This window comes from Acanthaster planci, linkage group LG16 (genome assembly GCF_054643075.1).
Source record: "Acanthaster planci isolate LZ-2023a linkage group LG16, COTS_SCS, whole genome shotgun sequence".
Lineage (NCBI taxonomy): Eukaryota > Metazoa > Echinodermata > Asteroidea > Valvatida > Acanthasteridae > Acanthaster > Acanthaster planci.
In genome coordinates, this window is record NC_141792.1 from 8709273 (window position 1) to 8727223 (window position 17951).

The window sequence follows — 17951 nt, forward strand, 5'->3', positions numbered from 1 at the left end:
TATTTTTGGCTTAGCCAGCAATATTCCAGTTCTAAACTTGGTTATTTTGGAGACTTGGTAGTGGGGTGTCAGCAGTGGCATAGCCGGGGAGACTTACCACCCTCAGCCCTCCCCCCCACCTTCCCCCAGGAGATTTGAAAAACAAAGAATTATATAAATTTTTTTTAAAAAAAGAAAATACTGCAACTTACACCCCCCGCTGTACCATCCAGCTCCTCCTACAGTAAGAACCCAGGCTACGGTATGTTGCTGGGCATCAGTCTGTTAAGATTATGGAATTGATACATTGTTTCTGACATGATCGTGCCTTTACTGCAGCCAATTTGATGAGGTTGTTTTCATTTTTTTTAACATTGCAAGATTGTTTAATTATAGTCTCAGGGATGAGACACTGACACGAATGTACAAAATTTGCTGGCATGCCCAACAAATATATTTGCCTATCATATTTGCCAAAGAATTTGCCTATCTGTCAGGCCCACATATTCAAGCTTTGTGTCACCCTTTTTGCTGGAATTCTATTCAGATATTGATGTATTTGACACCAAAAGTAAAATTTTAATATCTAGTGATTATTCCCGACTTAATGTGCCTCAATCATTTGGACCACCCACTACCAGTGTTTGGTTATTTGATTTTTAATCTTGCATGAACCGTTACCCCAGCAACAGTTTGTCAGTTCTAAAATATTGAAGGAGTCTTAAGTGCTCATTTCTGTGCATGTGAGCTGATGGTACACAAAGCCACTAATTGCTGCCAAAATGGAATTATTCAATATTCCTTCTTTTCCCTGTGTGTGGGCAGCGCAAAGAGACAAGCATTATTATAGCTCTTTATATTCAACAAGTCTGTAAAAGGGAAATAACAAAAGGAACATTTTTCGTAGGTGGCCATATCTCAATATAATGATGAAAACATATCACTGGAACAAAGTGTACTTGTGACTTGGTGCATGCAAAGTTCAGCCTTCTTGGGCCAAGTTATTGGACCTCATGCAAAGCACAAGGATATCTAGGTTTGGCATCCAAATGGGTCGTGGCCAGTTCACCACGAATAGTTTGCATATGAATTCCTTTATATTCTGCAATATTTAGCACTATAACATTCAGCATGCAGTGTTTTTGTGTTTGAAACAGCCTGATGGAGGCCAGATTATGGGTACTTCCCCCATTGACTGCACTTCAGGATATCTTGTGCAATATCGTTAAAGGGAATGTCATCCAACTCCAGTCTAATTGGAAGTGAAAGGGATGAGTGTGGCCGTTGTATAAATGCCCAACCTGTTCATAAATGCTGGGTATTTGGGGAGAAAGCTAGGTGCATCACCGATGCTGTTATTGTTATTCACAGGAGGCAGACTCCCAGGATGAGAACATCGGTAAGCTCGACTTTGACGAGTTCATCCAGTTCTACCGCACCATCAGCACCCGGCAGGAGGTGGATGTGCTGCTACGGGACTACGGCCACGGCAAGGGCTACATGACCCTGGAGGAGTTTGCCCGCTACCTGCGGGATGAGCAGGGGATGGGCAATGTGGAGCCGGAGCTGTGCCAGGAGTTTGTGCAGACCTACGAGCCAATTCCGGAGAACTCCAAGAATGGTTGGATGGGGATAGATGGTCAGTTGTAATTTTTATTTTTCTGTTTGGGGTTTTTTTGGAGGTGAAGGGTCCTTTTAGAAACCCTCTTCCATCTGACATACCTTTTGACCCCGGAAAGTAAAGACTGTGCTCAAACGTTTGGGCTGAAGCCAGGAATAATGCTTACTTTCATAGAAGGCACTATCTGGTGACTAATCCAAATCCCTACAAAGGGGCTCTTCAGCACCACCTAATTGTGTATAATTGGGATAAGCTTCAAGGATGCCCAAAGTTTGGCCTTTATTTAGCATCATGTGGCTTGAGTTGAGCTTACCATATTTTTCCTGCTTAGTTGATACCTGAAAATGGCACACACACAGTGGTATCACTACTTGTACATCACCTGTCATCCCATACATGTACTTAGAGCAAGTTGATCCCAGCTGAAATTAACCATATATATATAGGTACACGTAGGTTAGCACTAGCAAAATCGTATATAGTTGATGAAGGTGACTTTTAAAATTACAAACTACCCACTTTCAGCAGTGGTTTTGTCCAGCAGTGTTCTTCTTATGACTGTTACATCCCTGTATGATTTGAGGCCTTGATGCTTTTCTTCTAATAGCTGAATCTCTCATCATACCCTCTTTTACAGGCTTCACTCGCTTCCTTCTCAGCCACGAGGGGGACATCTTCAACCCTGCCCACCGAGAGGTCAACCAGGACATGACCCAGCCCATGTCCCATTATTACATAGCTTCCTCACACAACACCTACCTTGTGGGAGACCAGCTGATGTCCCAGTCTAGTGTGGACATCTATGCTCTAGTCTTGCAGGCTGGTTGCCGTTGTGTTGAGAGTAAGTGTCCAGTTCAGGCCTGGATTATCCAAATATGCCTAGCTAGGGCCTGTGAAAAATTTGGGGGCCCACAAAAAGGTTGAGGATCTGTAAAAATACCATCTTACTGCCACTCAGGTATAAAAAGTTCCATCGTCTCACTCTGACTTTTTTATTCTGGAATAAGCTATGAACGAACTATAGTCTGCTACAGACCATGTGTTCGGTTCTTGGGTATATTTTTACTCTTTACTAATGGATCTAAATCACTGTTTGTAGATAATTTTTTAGTGTAATTAGACAGTTATTCTTAACGTTTATAAATATGGGATTGTTTGGGCATTGCTAATACCCATTTTTGTCGGCATTACATAGATGGATCAATCGTTATCCATTGCAAATATGCACATTTTAAATATTTTGGGAAGGAACGGTGAATTGGTTTTGTTTGTTAATTTTGATAGTTTTCATTTCCCTGATGAACAACCACCAGTAGGAGTTGCTGGAGAGTAAACCATACATTGTATCTAATGTCATCCGAAGCTGCTGAAGTGAACATGTTTGAAAATTATATGGAATAACCAATTTAAAAATTTGTATAAAATAATTATTGGAGTGAGCAAAATGTAATGTAAACCTGCCCTACTGCTCAGGATTGTATAAAAGGAAATACACGTACGTTAACAAAAGAACCAGAAAGAAAGAAACTCACTGGATGTGGTTGAGCTTGTTCCAATAGGGTACTGCTAGGTATAGGCCTACTGGTGCAAGTTTTCATAACCAGTACTTTGTTACTGTCTGCCAGTTATTAACTTCTTAATTTCCCCCACAGTGGATTGTTGGGATGGCAAAGAAGGGGAGCCCATCATCTATCACGGCTACACCCTCACCTCCAAGATCAAATTCCGAGATGTCATCTCCATCATCAGCAAATACGCCTTTATAACAAGCCCTTACCCGGTCATCCTGTCTATCGAGAACCACTGCAGCCTGGAGCAGCAGAAGAAGATGGCCCAGTACTTGGTGGAAATTCTCGGGGGTATCCTTTTGAACGTTTGGTTTGCAGTATCTGTTTCTCTTCACTAGGGACATTAGTTTTGGGAAGATATTCCATTAAACTCTACTCACAGGATTTGTGGTTTCCACCCAGAACTACCTCTCTTTCTGCCTCCCTCCTCAAATGTTGAATTCCTTTCTAGTTACAATCTTTCACGATTCAGATAGAATGGGACAAGTTATATTATCCTCTGTTTGTGAACTGGCTTTCCACATGGGGCGGATCCAAGGGGAAGGGGATGAAGGACCCGCAAAAAGATTGTTTTGGGAAAAGTTATAAGAGAAAGAAGGTTCAAGTGGTCTGTGCCATTATCCTACCTTCCAAAGCATGCAAAAAGCCCCAAAATATAACCTCAGATCCCTCAGAAAAGCCAGAAAAAACTTCTAGATCCCCTGGCAAGTTTGCCCCCCTGAATATTGTGTACTGGATTCCCCCTTCACTTCTACATCTACCTTGTTCTGCAGCATAAGGAGGAAAAATAAGAGAAAGGCAGCAGCCATAAAATTGTGTGTGCTTGTTGTAGTATTCTTGCCAGCTATAATGTTTCAAGCCCAATTTTTGTTTCACAGTAGCAGTCCCATATTCATATGAAAAGAGAGCTGTAATCTTTACCGGCAGCCCATTCTCCATTAGGTAGTTGGTCATGTGAGGTTGCATGGTTGCACTTTAGGCAGTGGCCCACAAGCTGATGAAATTAGTACATGTACATGCACACTTGTACATGTAAATGGATCCAACCCTTGCTTTCTGATTAAGCTTAAGGGCCACACCTGCATAGAGCAATTGGGGATTGTATGTATTACCAGAGGAAATTCTGGAGGTTTGCCATGCCTGCTTGGTGAAAATCATTCCAGTCCATCATCAATGGGGTTTGTGTGATGCAGCTAAACTCTAACAATCGATTGTTCTGGGACATTAATTAGGTTTGTGCTAGCCATGAAGGCACTAGATTCAATGGTAAGGCAATTGGAGCATCAGTAATTTGATAAGTCTCTTGGCGTTTAACATGATTGCTGCAAGCTGCAAGTCTTGTGTGGGAATCAGAAGGTTCCTGAATGCTGCAGTCTTAAAATGGGTTACGTGTTGTCATCAAGTACGTCTGACCTCTGGACGAATATCTCAAAATGTGTTTGAAGGAAAAAAATTTGGTAATCCCTATAATAATAATAATAATGTAATATTTTCATTGTCAACTATATTAGTGCATTCATTAAGTTCTAGAAATTATTCAACTGTCTATTATTTGTAGGAGCAGTGATTTGGTTACTAAAAAGAGCCTTTTTAAATGCTGGGTATTATTATTAATAGACGTAAATTCACAGAACAACCTTTATTGAAAATTGGTGATTTTAAGGTTATTTTTGCCAAAACTAAGCCAACATTCCCAAATCATGTCCAAAGTGGTCAGAAATTGTATGGAAAAAACTGTTTTAGACATCAGTGGTGACTGCCAGATTTCTTTCATATGGAGGTCATATTTAAAGGTTCAAGTGTGAGATTGAGTTTTGAGTAACCCTCCACCAGGTTTTGTCCAGAGATACATGTACCAGACCCAATCAGTTGTAAAACACATTTTCTTTGAAAGGAAATGCAATATGGGCTGATCTAAGTATTCAGTTGGTCTGAGTTGCACCGTCAGTTTGATGTTTAAGACTTTCAAGCTGCTGTCAAACTGTCCGGAGCCAGGTGCAAAGAAAAAGAAATATGCACGAACTTCATGTTTGTGGCAATTATTAAAGTCTCAGAAATTAGGAGAATGTACCCCCACTCCACTCATTTGGTTCAGTAGGCTGTCTTCATACAGTCTATTCACTCTTTAATATAATCTGAACGTAAAGCCTACGTATTTTGCTGATCAGGTGGTAAACAACTCATCTGTTCTCATAGCTACATTGTACGTCATCAAAGATAAATTTTTAAATTGGATCATTTATATTTCATGTGCTCATTACCACATGCCGCCTGCAAAGTTGGACCTGCCTGTACATGAATGATGTCTACTGCCTGCTCTCCAGTGCAGCCGTACATGTTTGTGAGACATCAAATTGTTTCCTCAATAGCTGCAGTTTAGATGAATTGCCCATAAAAAGCGCTTCACTACTGTATCGTTGTTTGAAGTGCAGATATGGTGTGTATCCACTATGGAAAAAAAGTCACTCATCTGAGAAAGGTTTCAATGCATATCTGAAATATGTTAAGATGTGGAAAGTATACATCACATATCCTTACCCCTGTAAGGTGTATACAATGCGTGCTGGAATAAGTGAAAAATGGACCTGGAAGGATGTACATGTACCATATATAGGGGCCACCTTTTCTCACCATTTGAAATTCAAGACAAGGGAAAGGGATACTTGACTGGATACTGGAGCTATAACTGGTTTGTTTGCAGAGTTGTTTGGGTGTGTTTGTTTGGGTTCTTTGTTGTTTTTGCCTCCTATACATGGCATGTTTTCCATGAGTTCTGACCCGAGTGAGTTCTGAAGCAAGTAAAGCCTCCACTTTTCAAGTCTCTGGCATATAAAACGTCACAATCAAAGAGTGAAGCAACACACAGCAAAATCTCCTAACCCAAAAAGATGATCAAACAAAAAGTAACCAAAAACGATGCACACAGCACAAACAGTGCGTAACATTAGTAAGCAGTCATAACATCATCTACACAGGCTCTTGACTTGCCCTCTTGTCCTAAGACGCCTGCTTGAATGATAATCATGAAGCATTCACTGATTGCCATCAACTACCCCCATCTCCCTCCTCAAAGGAGCCGTGGAATTTGAATATTTTAAAAGGATGGGGAGGCAGCTTTATGTCATTTCTTATTCAGGTGTTGTCTAAACACAGATGACCATGCACGTGTGAAGGATTGTCCTCATCAAAGATTAATGTAAGATACGATGGTGTAATAGTATGTAACAATCAAGGTCCTCTTTGAGGTCACAAGGCTCAGTGTATCAGATATGGACTTGCCCTGAATGTGTTGATGAAATGTGTCACAAACAGTACTAGTTTGTGGTGTTTTGAGTCTAGAAAACTATTCACCTGTGCCTTGCACATGTAAATTAAAGCACATACACCTGTACATGGATTGCCTCAGTGTATTGATCCAGCGATAGCGAAAATTAGGGGAGGCCAAACTGGAAGTAAAACTCGAACTTGGAACAATAGTGGACAAAAAAGCCATATCCCATGTCCAAGCAGTCAACAATTGTCACATGAATATCCAGAAACACTGAGGGTATTCAAGACAGTTTTAAAATAGAAATTTTGACTGTGTCTGTTCCTGATTTTTTTCCCATTTCTTTTTGCTGTTAAAACACAACTAGCGTTGCTCCTAGAACTTCTGAAATTGTGTATGCTAACTCAATAGAAATGCATCAGTCTTAAACAATTTGAAAACGCAGCCTTAGGTGAGATGACAAAATAACTGGTGATTTTTTCTTTTAGTTTTTAGGAGACTATGCCACACAGATCAAAGTATTAAATTGAAACTAACACCATAGGAGTTATGATCATTACTTTGATTTCTGAGTCATGTCCAGCTGCATCACGTCTCTAGTGGTTTCCATGGTGCCAACCTTAAGCAGTTATAGGCCCTACCTTGACATAAGGCACGTACATCTGAATATTTGATGTGCGAGACACCGGCGCCCACTGAATGTAGCTTTCACACCTCGTCTCCATGTCTTGGCATTTTCCCAGTTGATTTCATCAAAGCAGCGAATGTAGGTTTCATTCTTAGCCATCGAAAAGTTGGGGCAACCCACTATTTCGTCAGACTCGCATTCATCACAAGGGGACAAAGCAGACAAAGAGGCCACCTGCCGAGTTGTGTTCAGGGGTTCAGCGATTCTAGTTATATCCACTCATGATAAATGGGCGGGTGTTGCATTGGAGATAAATGAATTCAGGAAAAAAAAAATTTGAAGGGGACCGTATTGGGGATTTATTCATTAACGAGGGCGGAGGCAGGACCTAATTTTCCAGTATGCCAAAATTGAAATAAACATTAACTGGAGTTTTTCTTAACCACCAACCTCAGAGATGTTGCATGTCCCTGCAGTAGACCCCAGTACGACAACATTACCGTCTCCAGAGGAATTGAAAGGAAAGATTCTCATCAAGGTACACAGGAGAATGATTTATATCATATGAGAAGTCAGAAATCATCCTTTAAAAAGGAAAAGAATAAATGTTGCTTTACTCCCCTTTAGGCAGCATGTTCAGACCAGCCAGTTGTTTTTTTTTATTTGCAAAGTATAAAGATAAGATTGCATGCTGCAGAACTGTTGCCAACTATAACATTTTTTGCTCCATTTTCATATATTACGTTGCCGCTCGTTAATTGGGGCTCAGCATATGGATAACCCACTTTTGTTCCTTGTGCTGTCATGCAACTGAGTCATTCATTTGACAAATGTGGCTTAACTTATATTGAATGAGACTGCCCTTCTTTGGGCGCATGGTTGCAAGCACAATTACAAGCTGTCGATTACATGGTGTATGAATCTGGCATTACCTGGCTGTAAAAAAAGAAGAAAAAAGGACGAGTTCTCAGAAATAGTAGGATTGTTAATTAAGCCAAGAAATTGCTAATGTTTAAAGAAGCAATTCCATCCTGTTGTATGGTCAATCGTTTTAGGAAAAATCAGAAAGCATTACAGCTGATGTTAATTGTTACTGCTGAAATGATTTATAGTTCTTCTTTGGGCTGATAAATCAGTGTCCGACACCATGCTGAATCCATTAATATCCACCTGGAAAAATTCCTCGATTTGAAATTTTACTTTGTTGACAAATAAGGAACAAAACAATCTTCTTTTTGTTCTGTGAGATCATGTTGGATTCATCAGTCTTTACATTTTGAAAGCTGTTAAAATGTCAAGGGATGCTATTGAGGGTTGGAGTTTGGGGTCAAATATAAATTAAAGGGTAAGGGGCAAATGCCAGTCAAGATATCAAGCTCTAACACATAATACTCATGCTTATATTCCTCCTTGTCCTTCTCTCGTGAAATGTTTGCTTAACATTACAACAACAAAAAATGGAAGTTAACTGGATAATGAATTGATCATCAGCTCAGTCAGGATTTTGCCAAAACAAAATTTTTTTTTCAAGAACTGTGCGCCCACGTTTGTATCAGTCAAAGAGCAAATAATGGTTCTGCAGCTAGTTCTGTTTGTAAAAGTGCTAAAGTTGTTGGTTTCAAAGGCAGAAGCAAAGACAGTATAGCACCGCGTAGTGGTGCAAGATAGATAACTTTGCCAAAACGGTGTTATCACTATGGGCGCCATTCAAGTGTGCATATTAATGCATAGGCGCTAGTACAGGCATACCAGGAGTGCGTGCTTGTTGTTGCAGCTGTGCCTGTGCATTAACATGTACCGCACAGGTGCAGTCCAACCCAAATGGCGCCCGTGTGATTACAACGTTTTACGCATATTCACAGTGAAGTTCTCCATCTTGCACTCCTATGCTGCGCTATACAATCATTGGGCAGAAGTATACCAGGGGTGTAAATCAACATGTTTTGAGAATCATGCTCTTCCTTCAAGGTAGTCTACAGACAGCTTAGTGCTACCTTCCTGTTTAACGTCATCTGCCCCCTTCCCTCAGGCCAAGAAATTGCCAGAGGACCACAATGAAAACCTAGAGGCGGGGGAAGTGAGTGAGGAGGACAGCGCCGACGAATTAGACGATGAACTCAAGGTGAGACATGCTTCGCGCTGCTGCAGTTCGGAATATTATGTCAGTAACACAAGTTGTGTGGAAAGCTTAGATAGATGTAAAACAAGTAGTTACGAAATGATTTACCAAAAGATTTCTGGTTGACTTGAAACTCACAGCTTACTGCAAAGGGTTCTTAATCTTAAGCTGGATGCAGTAAACAAGAAAGGTGTTCTGAAGAAGTTGGAAGAGAACTTACATCCTCTGTGTTATTTACAATAGAATTTTTCACTTTTCAAACTGAGAATGCAGAACCAAGCAATCATCAATCATGGTCCAAACATTTCAAACCACACTTGTTATTCCTTTTAAAAAATTGCCATAGCAAGTTAGCAAATTTCGTTGTTTGGGGTTAAGGAGGTGATCTATCCCATATTTGAAAATGTACTTTTAATATTGCTTAAACCCTGATTGCCAGTCAACCTAATTTTCTTTCCTCATTCCAAAACTTTACGAAACACATGCACACAGCCTACATGCATGTACGGTAGTCTTGACAGGCATTTAAGAAAGGTTTGTCCAGCACTTTTTTTACCCTATTGAAATTTTCGTGCAGAATTTAAATGTACATGTGGTTTAATTGTTTTGATGTCTATTAACAAGAACTTACTCATCAGTTGTAACCCAGTCATGTGACCTGCATCAAAAGTAACACTAATCCAGATTGGAATAAAATGGAATTTGTATCACAGAGCTACATGTACATATGTGCACAAATTTGATGTTTTGTCACTAACTTCCTTTTAACATGACTCTTACTGTCTGCTCCTGTTCATACTTCTCTATCACCACTTTCTCTATGTGGCTTTCAGTTAGGTACTTGATATGTGTAGGTTGGGGTTTTTGTTCACTTTCTTTCATTTATAAGCAGTACATCTGACAAGTTGAGTTTGTAATTGATTTGTGAAGATACACACTTTTTTATGCATGGGTTTGATCAAAAGTCTGGTAACATTGGCTTGAAACATCAGCATGGGCACATTTATGTTTGCTGTACATACATGTATTCCAGAATATACATGTACAAAGGATTGTTTTCACTCTAACAATTTTGGTATTCCTTTTCAGTAATTGTAATTTTAGTTGCAAGGCCTTTTAACTGTATCAATTTTTGAAAAGAATTTTTCAATCGATGAAATCAGAATCATGCCTTTGGTTTGAATGAACTCCCAAATTCGTTTGTGATTCATGATTTCTGTACCAAGAAGGACTTATCTAATGAGTAACCAAACACTTCATTACACCTTGTAGCCAAAAAAGAAAGTTTAAATGTTATGATGTATGTTAAAGGAATAAGGTAATATTCTCCTGAACAAAAATCATATGGTTTGTTGAAAGATTTCTGTACCTACCCTCCCATGGCATTTCGAAATTTCAGAATAAATGCAAACAACATTTTTTGAGAATATGGCCCAGTTTCAAAGATCTGGTGCTAAACAGCGAACTTTACTTTCATATCAAAGGCATTTCGGCCTGTAACCTACTTTTTTATTTTGTGTGTTTTTGAATTATAATCATTTGCATCATTTGATGACATATTTTAGTACTCTAACAGTTCAGTGAAATTCAATGAAAGTTAAAGGTTATACAGTTGCAGCAAAACTTTAAAACAGTCAAGTTTATGTAAGGTGTTTTATAAAATATCGGATTATTTTAGAAAGAAAGTTTTTGGATTGACCTCAGTGAGAATGTACCTCCATCATACAACTTTGTACAGAGCAGAATTGTGGTCACTACTACCAGTGTGGAAGTGCTACAGTGGAGGTTTACATTCAATCATTGTGTCAGGGTGACTTAATGGGTTTTAAATAGCCATCATTTGTCAGAATTGGATTTGTTTTCAATGGCTCTCATTTTAAATAGACAAATCACATTTGGTGTTTGTAATGTCTACTGCCTCATCCTTGAAATTGTGTCTTCTTCCACCTTATTAACACAAATTGTCACTCTCTGGTACCCTCTTTGGACATATCTGTGTCTCCACCCCCTCCTCATGTTCCCTGCTACCAGCTTGAGCGAAGCAGCATCTCCAAAAAATTTGAATCAGTGGCTATGGCCCAGCTTATGCTTATGAGGAAGAAACCTATAACGCCAACGCGATCAGCATGGCAACGCATCATCTCCAAGGTATTTCCCAAAGCATTCCCACTTGTTGTTAAATATATGTGAAATAGTTTTATTGCATGGATACGTATACATATTGATGTGTCACAGTGTCTCGCACTTCGTGAGAAGGCGAATGTGATGTGATCTTTTGCCAACCCTTGCAAATTTATAGGTTTTGTATATTTGAAAAGAACTGTGTCAAACTAATTGCAGTGAAAACTAATGTCACGACAATCTTTGGAGCAAAAGTTATAGAAGTTGAAATATGTGATGTTAGGTTTATTTAGAGATGTGATTCAAACAAAATTTCCCTCAAAAGATTTGTTTCACTGTCTTCTGTCACAAAATGTTGTACCCCTCATATTATCAAATGTGTGAGCTGGGGCGATTTGGTTTGTTCTCATTGTCAAGAAATGTCGATTGGACCAATAGAGGCATTACATTGCATGTGTGAATTTTTTGTATGTTAATCATTGACACTATGAAGCCCTTCTGGTATCGTGCCTTGCTGCTGTAAAATAGTGCTCGGTGCTCCCTGCATGACATAGGGTATTAATTTGCTGTTAAAAAGTGTTAATGAAGCGTTTGTTGGAATTGTTGCTATTGTTTACCATGCCCACTAGATCTGTTCCATTTGAACTTCTTGCTATTTTTAAGATTCAGAAATGTATTATAAAGCTTCATTGATGATGTTAAACAATGAGTCTATGTTTTGGTGTAAATATTCAGTTTAAAAGAATTAGGCCGTATCTAATGCCACAGACGAGCAAAAGTTGAATGAACAAAGCAAAATTAAATGTTATTTTTATCTTTTATAATAGCTTGGACTTACTTATTTTTCTGTATCATCAGCAGTTTTGGTCATTTCATTTAAAACTGCAGTTACCTGGTTACTTGCAAGTGAAGTTAATCTGTCTGACTGTTTTGCTCATATACCTGTGGATAAATTACAGTTCTTTTGTCAATATCTACAGAGGATCATTTAACTCTATGTGTGTTTTTGTGTCTGACTGTTAGGTCCGAGAAGATTCAAAGAAGAAAGATGCAAACTCCAAAAACCATGCCCGGTCCAGCAGTCTGACTGGTACCCTGCGACGCCTGAAACTCTCAAAGGTCAGAGCAAGACTTTCCAATCTCGGATCCTGTGCCTCCAGTTCTCCCTTTGTGTTGAGTATTTCCATTTGTGAGGAAGGGGTTGACGGCAGTTTGGTAAAGTTTGCTAAATGGAAATTGCTACATTAATTTAAACTGGGGAAAGGTTGATGGTCCTGTCACCGAGATGACAATGTACATGTATTCAGCCTGCAGAAGGTTATGGGTTTGAGTCATCAGAAGTCTGTCTAGGGGAGAGATATTTCTCGCAGACTTTCTGAGTAAGTTTACAGTTTGAACAGGGCGGAGGATAAATATCTGTGTGTGGGATATTATTCCTTTACTCCTTACAGAAGAAACCTAAATCTCAGTCATCCTCCGAGTCATCCGAAGGTGGCAGTCTAGATCTTCTTGAGAAATCGGCAACGGATGATGAAATGGCCGGTGACACGTCAAACACCAGTAACCCCAAGTCACCCAGTCCACAGCCCATGGGCAGGAGCCAAAAGGGCAAATCTATGGTGCTGTGCCGGCAGTTGTCACAGCTTGTGCAGCTCACACAGTCCGTGGGATTCAGAGGTTTCAAGTCAGGAAGTAGGTGATTTTCAAAGTAATCTGGTAACCAAAGAATTAACAAATCAAAATAGAATATTATGTATCAAATACTGACCTACAAAATATCCAAAAGTAGCCATTGTGCAGTAAAAACATTTTGTTGACGTTACTTGCAAAAACTTTAACCTGGTAGTCAACTCCGTGCTTAAGTTTGCATGGTTAGATCAAGACATAAAAGGATGCTACTTGCTACTTTCTCTGCATAGTTCTCGTGGAACATTTAAAGCATTAGGATCTATGTAAGGTGGGATTTTCTCCAGACCCTTCATTGCATTTCAGCCTACAAGTGAGGATATTTACCTTGCTGGTTCGCTGATTCTCAGGGAACACCCCCATTGAAAAGAATGCGTCTTTCACATTTTCTTCATTCAACCATACTATCAGTGTGAATCTAAAAATATGAATAGGTCTTCACTTGTTTGTTTCACTGAGATCCTGTCTAGTGTGTCTTTTTATTATCCCACATTGAAATTATTGAATGACCTTGACATATGTCAAAAGCTGTTTTAATCAATTTCTTATCACAATAGGAAAAACATGAACAACCCTCTCTCTTTGGTCTGATATTTCACTCCTCACTCCTTCCGTTTGCTTAATCCCAGTGGCCTCATGGGAGTTGCCATCACTCGGCGAGATTCGCGCCAGTAACTTTGTGGCCACCAAGGCCCCAGAGTTCACCCAGTTCACTGCCAACCACCTTTGCCGCGTCTACCCCTCAGCGTATCGGATAGACTCCAGTAACTACAACCCGCAGCCCATGTGGAACTGCGGGTGCCAACTGGGTAATGGCTCAGTCTAGTTGTCATTCGTTAGTTGGTAAAGCCTTGCATTCCAAAGGTCTAGGGTTCAAATCCCTCCATTCAATTTTCAATTGATCTATAGCCGTATTCCATTCCTGTTAAGATACCAGAATTCTCACTAATCCCAATACTCACTCTTCCATTTCCATAAAAGGTTTTATGCAGCTGTACCTAACCTTTAGAAAAATGTTTCGAATGAGATCCATCACACAAGTTCCCTTGCCGAATTTAATTTAATTTCATTGCTTAAAACTCATCTTTTCCACGCTTCTTTACACTCATAGCCCATTATTTTATAATTATTCATCAGTATTATTTTAATTTATGTGTAAATCTCCGTGTTACCAGTCTGTTTAAGAACACCATATAAATGACTGAATTAGTGTTTTTATTATTAGCACTGCTTACAAGTGAGCATCGTCCATTTCCCCCTTTACCCCTTGATGTTCATGTCACAATGTACACTATCAAGTTTTGATGACAATCCAGGAATGAAGTTATCAGCAGGTGTGAACCTACCACATTGTTCTTTTACTGTAGGGCATCTTCACGATCAATTTCTGGGCATCATGTCAATTGTACTTTTTGCCACAGTTGCACTAAACTACCAGACAGAGGGACGTCCGATACAGCTAAGCAGGGCAAAGTTCAGTGTAAATGGAAACTGTGGATATGTACTCAAGCACCCTCTTTTGTGTGATGGTAAGAAAAAAATCAAATTTTATTCGCTGTAATTCTGTGCTTACATATTTGCATTTTTTCTTGAAGACAGATTATGTCCGGAGAAACCTCTTGAGATATCCCAAGAGCATTACCAAGTTGTATTCTTTCATGTTTTGCTAATCATTTTGCTGGATAATTGTATGAACTGTTGTGTACTCCCTTTCTGTCTTTCGTAAGAGTTTTGTTTTTATTTTGTCGTCATAAGTTAAGGTTTTTGTACCATTTTCAGAGAACAAGCCATTTGACCCCAACAGTGGAGACCCAGTTCCTCATCTTCCAAGGAAGCAACTCACCTTACACATTATCAGCGGACAGCAGCTTCCAAAACCTCCGCAGAGCTTGCTTGGAGAGAGAGGAGAAGTATGTACTTTTTTCCACATATTTTGAGAGAATAGTTTGGATTCAGGGCTCCTTGATCTTACTATCCTCTTTCAGACCAGAGATTGGTTCCAAGCCCACAGATATTAGGGCATTATACTCCAACAAAGAATGTAACCAGGGCAGCCTAACTGCCTACCGGTTATGTCCACTGACCAATCAATGCTCGTATCCTGTGCCCAAATGGATCGCTCCAAAAAAGTCAGATCCCCCAGTAGTACATGTACTACTGATGGGGGCTCTTGCAATGCATGCACTTTGCATCATTTCTCTCTATCAAGACCCTGACAAGAGTTTTCATGCCCTTTCTCATGAACTGGACGGCCACCCACATAAGATCAAGCCTCCGCTTAGTATAAAGCATTTGATCATTGACTTGATAAAATGAATTATCTCAATTGTCAGTTTGTTGAGTTGTTTTATTTGGGTTTTTTTTTGCTGTCATATTGTGAAAGAACTGCAACTGGTCTTCTTCCCACAACCTGGAGACCTCCAGATAACACTGTTATTTCTAATGTTGAAGTCTTAAAAACTGGCTGGAGACACATAGAAAGCTTGTTGCGTGCATGTATATACTGTACATGTACAAACCATTTTCTGCATTTTGAGTCCACTGTCAAAATTTTAACTGTAAACAAGAAAAACATGCAGGTTCTTCAAGAGACTTTTTTTTCTAGTTTTTCATTTCTCTGCTATCATTCTTTGTTTTTAAGATAATTGATCCGTATGTGGAGGTTGAGGTTGTTGGATTAGCAGTTGACTGTGCCAAGTCACAAACAAAAACAATCCAAGATAATGGTAAGGAGCTATAAGGTCCATTTTCATATGCTGGAAGAAACTAAGTTAATGTAGTTACCAGAATGTAGCTTTTGAAATAGTTTCCAACAATATACTGAGCAAAAGAAAAATAAGTTATTTGCATTGGAAGTCTAATTAAAATTTTCAGTGGTGAGAGTTTTTTTTTTTACAGATCATTTTAAATAAGGGCTTTATAGCAGGAAAGCTTGTGTATCTATTTTGAATTCAACTGTTGTATGAGTATCTTGATAAATTTACGAATGTCAATTGATACATTACTTGAAATACTTGAAATTGACAGGACAGTGTTTGGTTTATTTTCTCTCTGTTTTCTTGCCTGGACAAAAGTAAATTGATTCTGAGGGGTTGGATGAAAAGCAGTTGATCATTGTGGTTGAAACTCTCTCCATTAAAATTTTTATAAATTTTTAAGTTTCCTGGGTTTAGAGTGTTCTCTTTGATGATAAATTCAATTATTGCACAGGGTTTAATCCCTTTTGGGACTGCACCATGACTTTCACCATTCACTTGCCTGAGATGGCCCTGATCCGATTCGCCGTGTGGGATGAGGACCCCATCGGCAGGGACTTCATTGGTCAGACCACGTTGCCTATTGTCAGTCTTATGCCAGGTGGGTCATGAGTACACAATATTTGTAGTTAATGTGTACCGTGCCTCAGCATTAGTCAAATGTTTAAAAAGTTGGAAAGAATACCAGTGCAGATAATCTGATGTCCCATATCTTTAATCACATTCCAACATTGAGTTCAATGTTTGCAATTACACACTTACAGTGTTTTTATCAAAGAGCTCATTATGGGACAAAATCCATCATAATATTTAAAGAACTTTTATATTTTTTAGGTGTTTCAAAACTAAAAAACTCCTCGTTTGACGTATAGAGTACTAAGCCAGATTCATCACCGTGATTTTATATGTCCATAATGTATTTCCCCCCCCCAGCAACAGCTCAAATATATTTCCACGTGTCTGAGCACAAAGTTAATCATAATCCCCTAGGGTGTATATAAAATCATATTGAAATTGGAGGATTCAGGACTGTTAGGGCTAATTAAATCCAAAAAAAGTTCCAGTCAGAGGTGTGAGACGAGTTGCTATTGATCTCATCACTGTATAGACTTAATTGATACACTTAATCCCTTCATTATTGGTCACCTTTTCACCTTGGCCATTCTTACAAATTCTGTTTCTAGGCTACCGTCACATTCATCTTGAAGGCTTGGACCAGGCAACAATCTTTGTACATGTGACTATGGAAGACTATGACTCGTGGGTAAGCCTCATTATATCAAAGAAAGTATCGAGAGAAAAATAAAAGACAGGCTAAAACATAATGATGCACTAAAAAGATTAAGGCACTTCTTGAATGTCACTTCCTTAATATTATAAAACCTTTTTCGGGGACATAACCATGTAGTGAGCCAGTTTAGTACACTGACAGTACATGCTCAAAATTAAGCAACTTGTAGCTCATTCAAGAATGTCGGTAGACACGTATGAGGTCAGCCCTGTCGGCTTGGCCATACACTGACTCACATACACGAAACATGATCAAGCTAAAGTGATGTCAGGTGCTTTGTTCTTGATTAACCTCGCCTTTTTAAATACTGAACGCTCATTATGTGATATGTCCCTCACTTTTGTTTTCCCAGGTGAACAACACAGCCCGGTACCGGCCCCGCGGCTCCCAGTGCCGCACCAAGTCAGTGGAGCTGGAGTACTCGCCCCTCTCCTCCTCCCCAACCCACCATCGCCTCGCCTCGCCCCGCCGCAAGTCTTCCCTGGGCCTGGTCCAGAAGCTGAACATGCGGCGTCGCCACAGCATGGCTGCCTTGCCACCACGCGAGCTCTCACCGCTGCCTGCTCCGGGCATGAGGATGAAGCGGCGGAGCTACGAGGAGGGCCACATGACGGGGAGTGCCGGCGAGTTGAGTCCAGGAGGAGGTAAGTTTTAGTGTTCACATTTTGTTGACCTGTTATGATTAGCAGTGGGGCCAGATCACGCAGTAGAATGTTTTTTAATTTGATGCTGCCTTTATCAGAACCCTATATCACCTAGATATTTGACAGGAGCAATCATGGATATCTACTCCAAACTCCCCCACCTTACAGATAATTAATATTACATTCTATGTACTTCGTTTAATGTACATTGCAGGTTGTATATAACATTATGGTGATTGGGTTTTAGCATCCACAATCCTACACAATCCA

The 17951-nt window shown here is 39.6% G+C and overlaps 1 protein-coding gene across 2 annotated transcripts in view; it reads left to right on the top strand.

Moving 5' to 3' along the window:
- LOC110989296 (uncharacterized) overlaps positions 1 to 17951 on the top strand; it is a 77904-nt gene that overhangs the window by 51824 nt on the left and 8129 nt on the right. The window contains exons 2-17 of one of the 2 annotated variants that reach the window (XM_022253581.2): positions 1351 to 1618; positions 2238 to 2441; positions 3253 to 3459; positions 7520 to 7602; positions 9094 to 9186; positions 9676 to 9717; positions 11215 to 11331; positions 12328 to 12423; positions 12756 to 12996; positions 13620 to 13799; positions 14412 to 14519; positions 14770 to 14900; positions 15632 to 15716; positions 16201 to 16347; positions 16931 to 17010; positions 17390 to 17681. In XM_022253581.2, coding sequence (XP_022109273.2) covers positions 1351 to 1618; positions 2238 to 2441; positions 3253 to 3459; positions 7520 to 7602; positions 9094 to 9186; positions 9676 to 9717; positions 11215 to 11331; positions 12328 to 12423; positions 12756 to 12996; positions 13620 to 13799; positions 14412 to 14519; positions 14770 to 14900; positions 15632 to 15716; positions 16201 to 16347; positions 16931 to 17010; positions 17390 to 17681 — 2374 coding nt within the window. The remainder of the gene's footprint in view (positions 1 to 1350; positions 1619 to 2237; positions 2442 to 3252; positions 3460 to 7519; positions 7603 to 9093; positions 9187 to 9675; positions 9718 to 11214; positions 11332 to 12327; positions 12424 to 12755; positions 12997 to 13619; positions 13800 to 14411; positions 14520 to 14769; positions 14901 to 15631; positions 15717 to 16200; positions 16348 to 16930; positions 17011 to 17389; positions 17682 to 17951) is intronic. The other variant, XM_022253582.2, reaches the window with a different exon arrangement.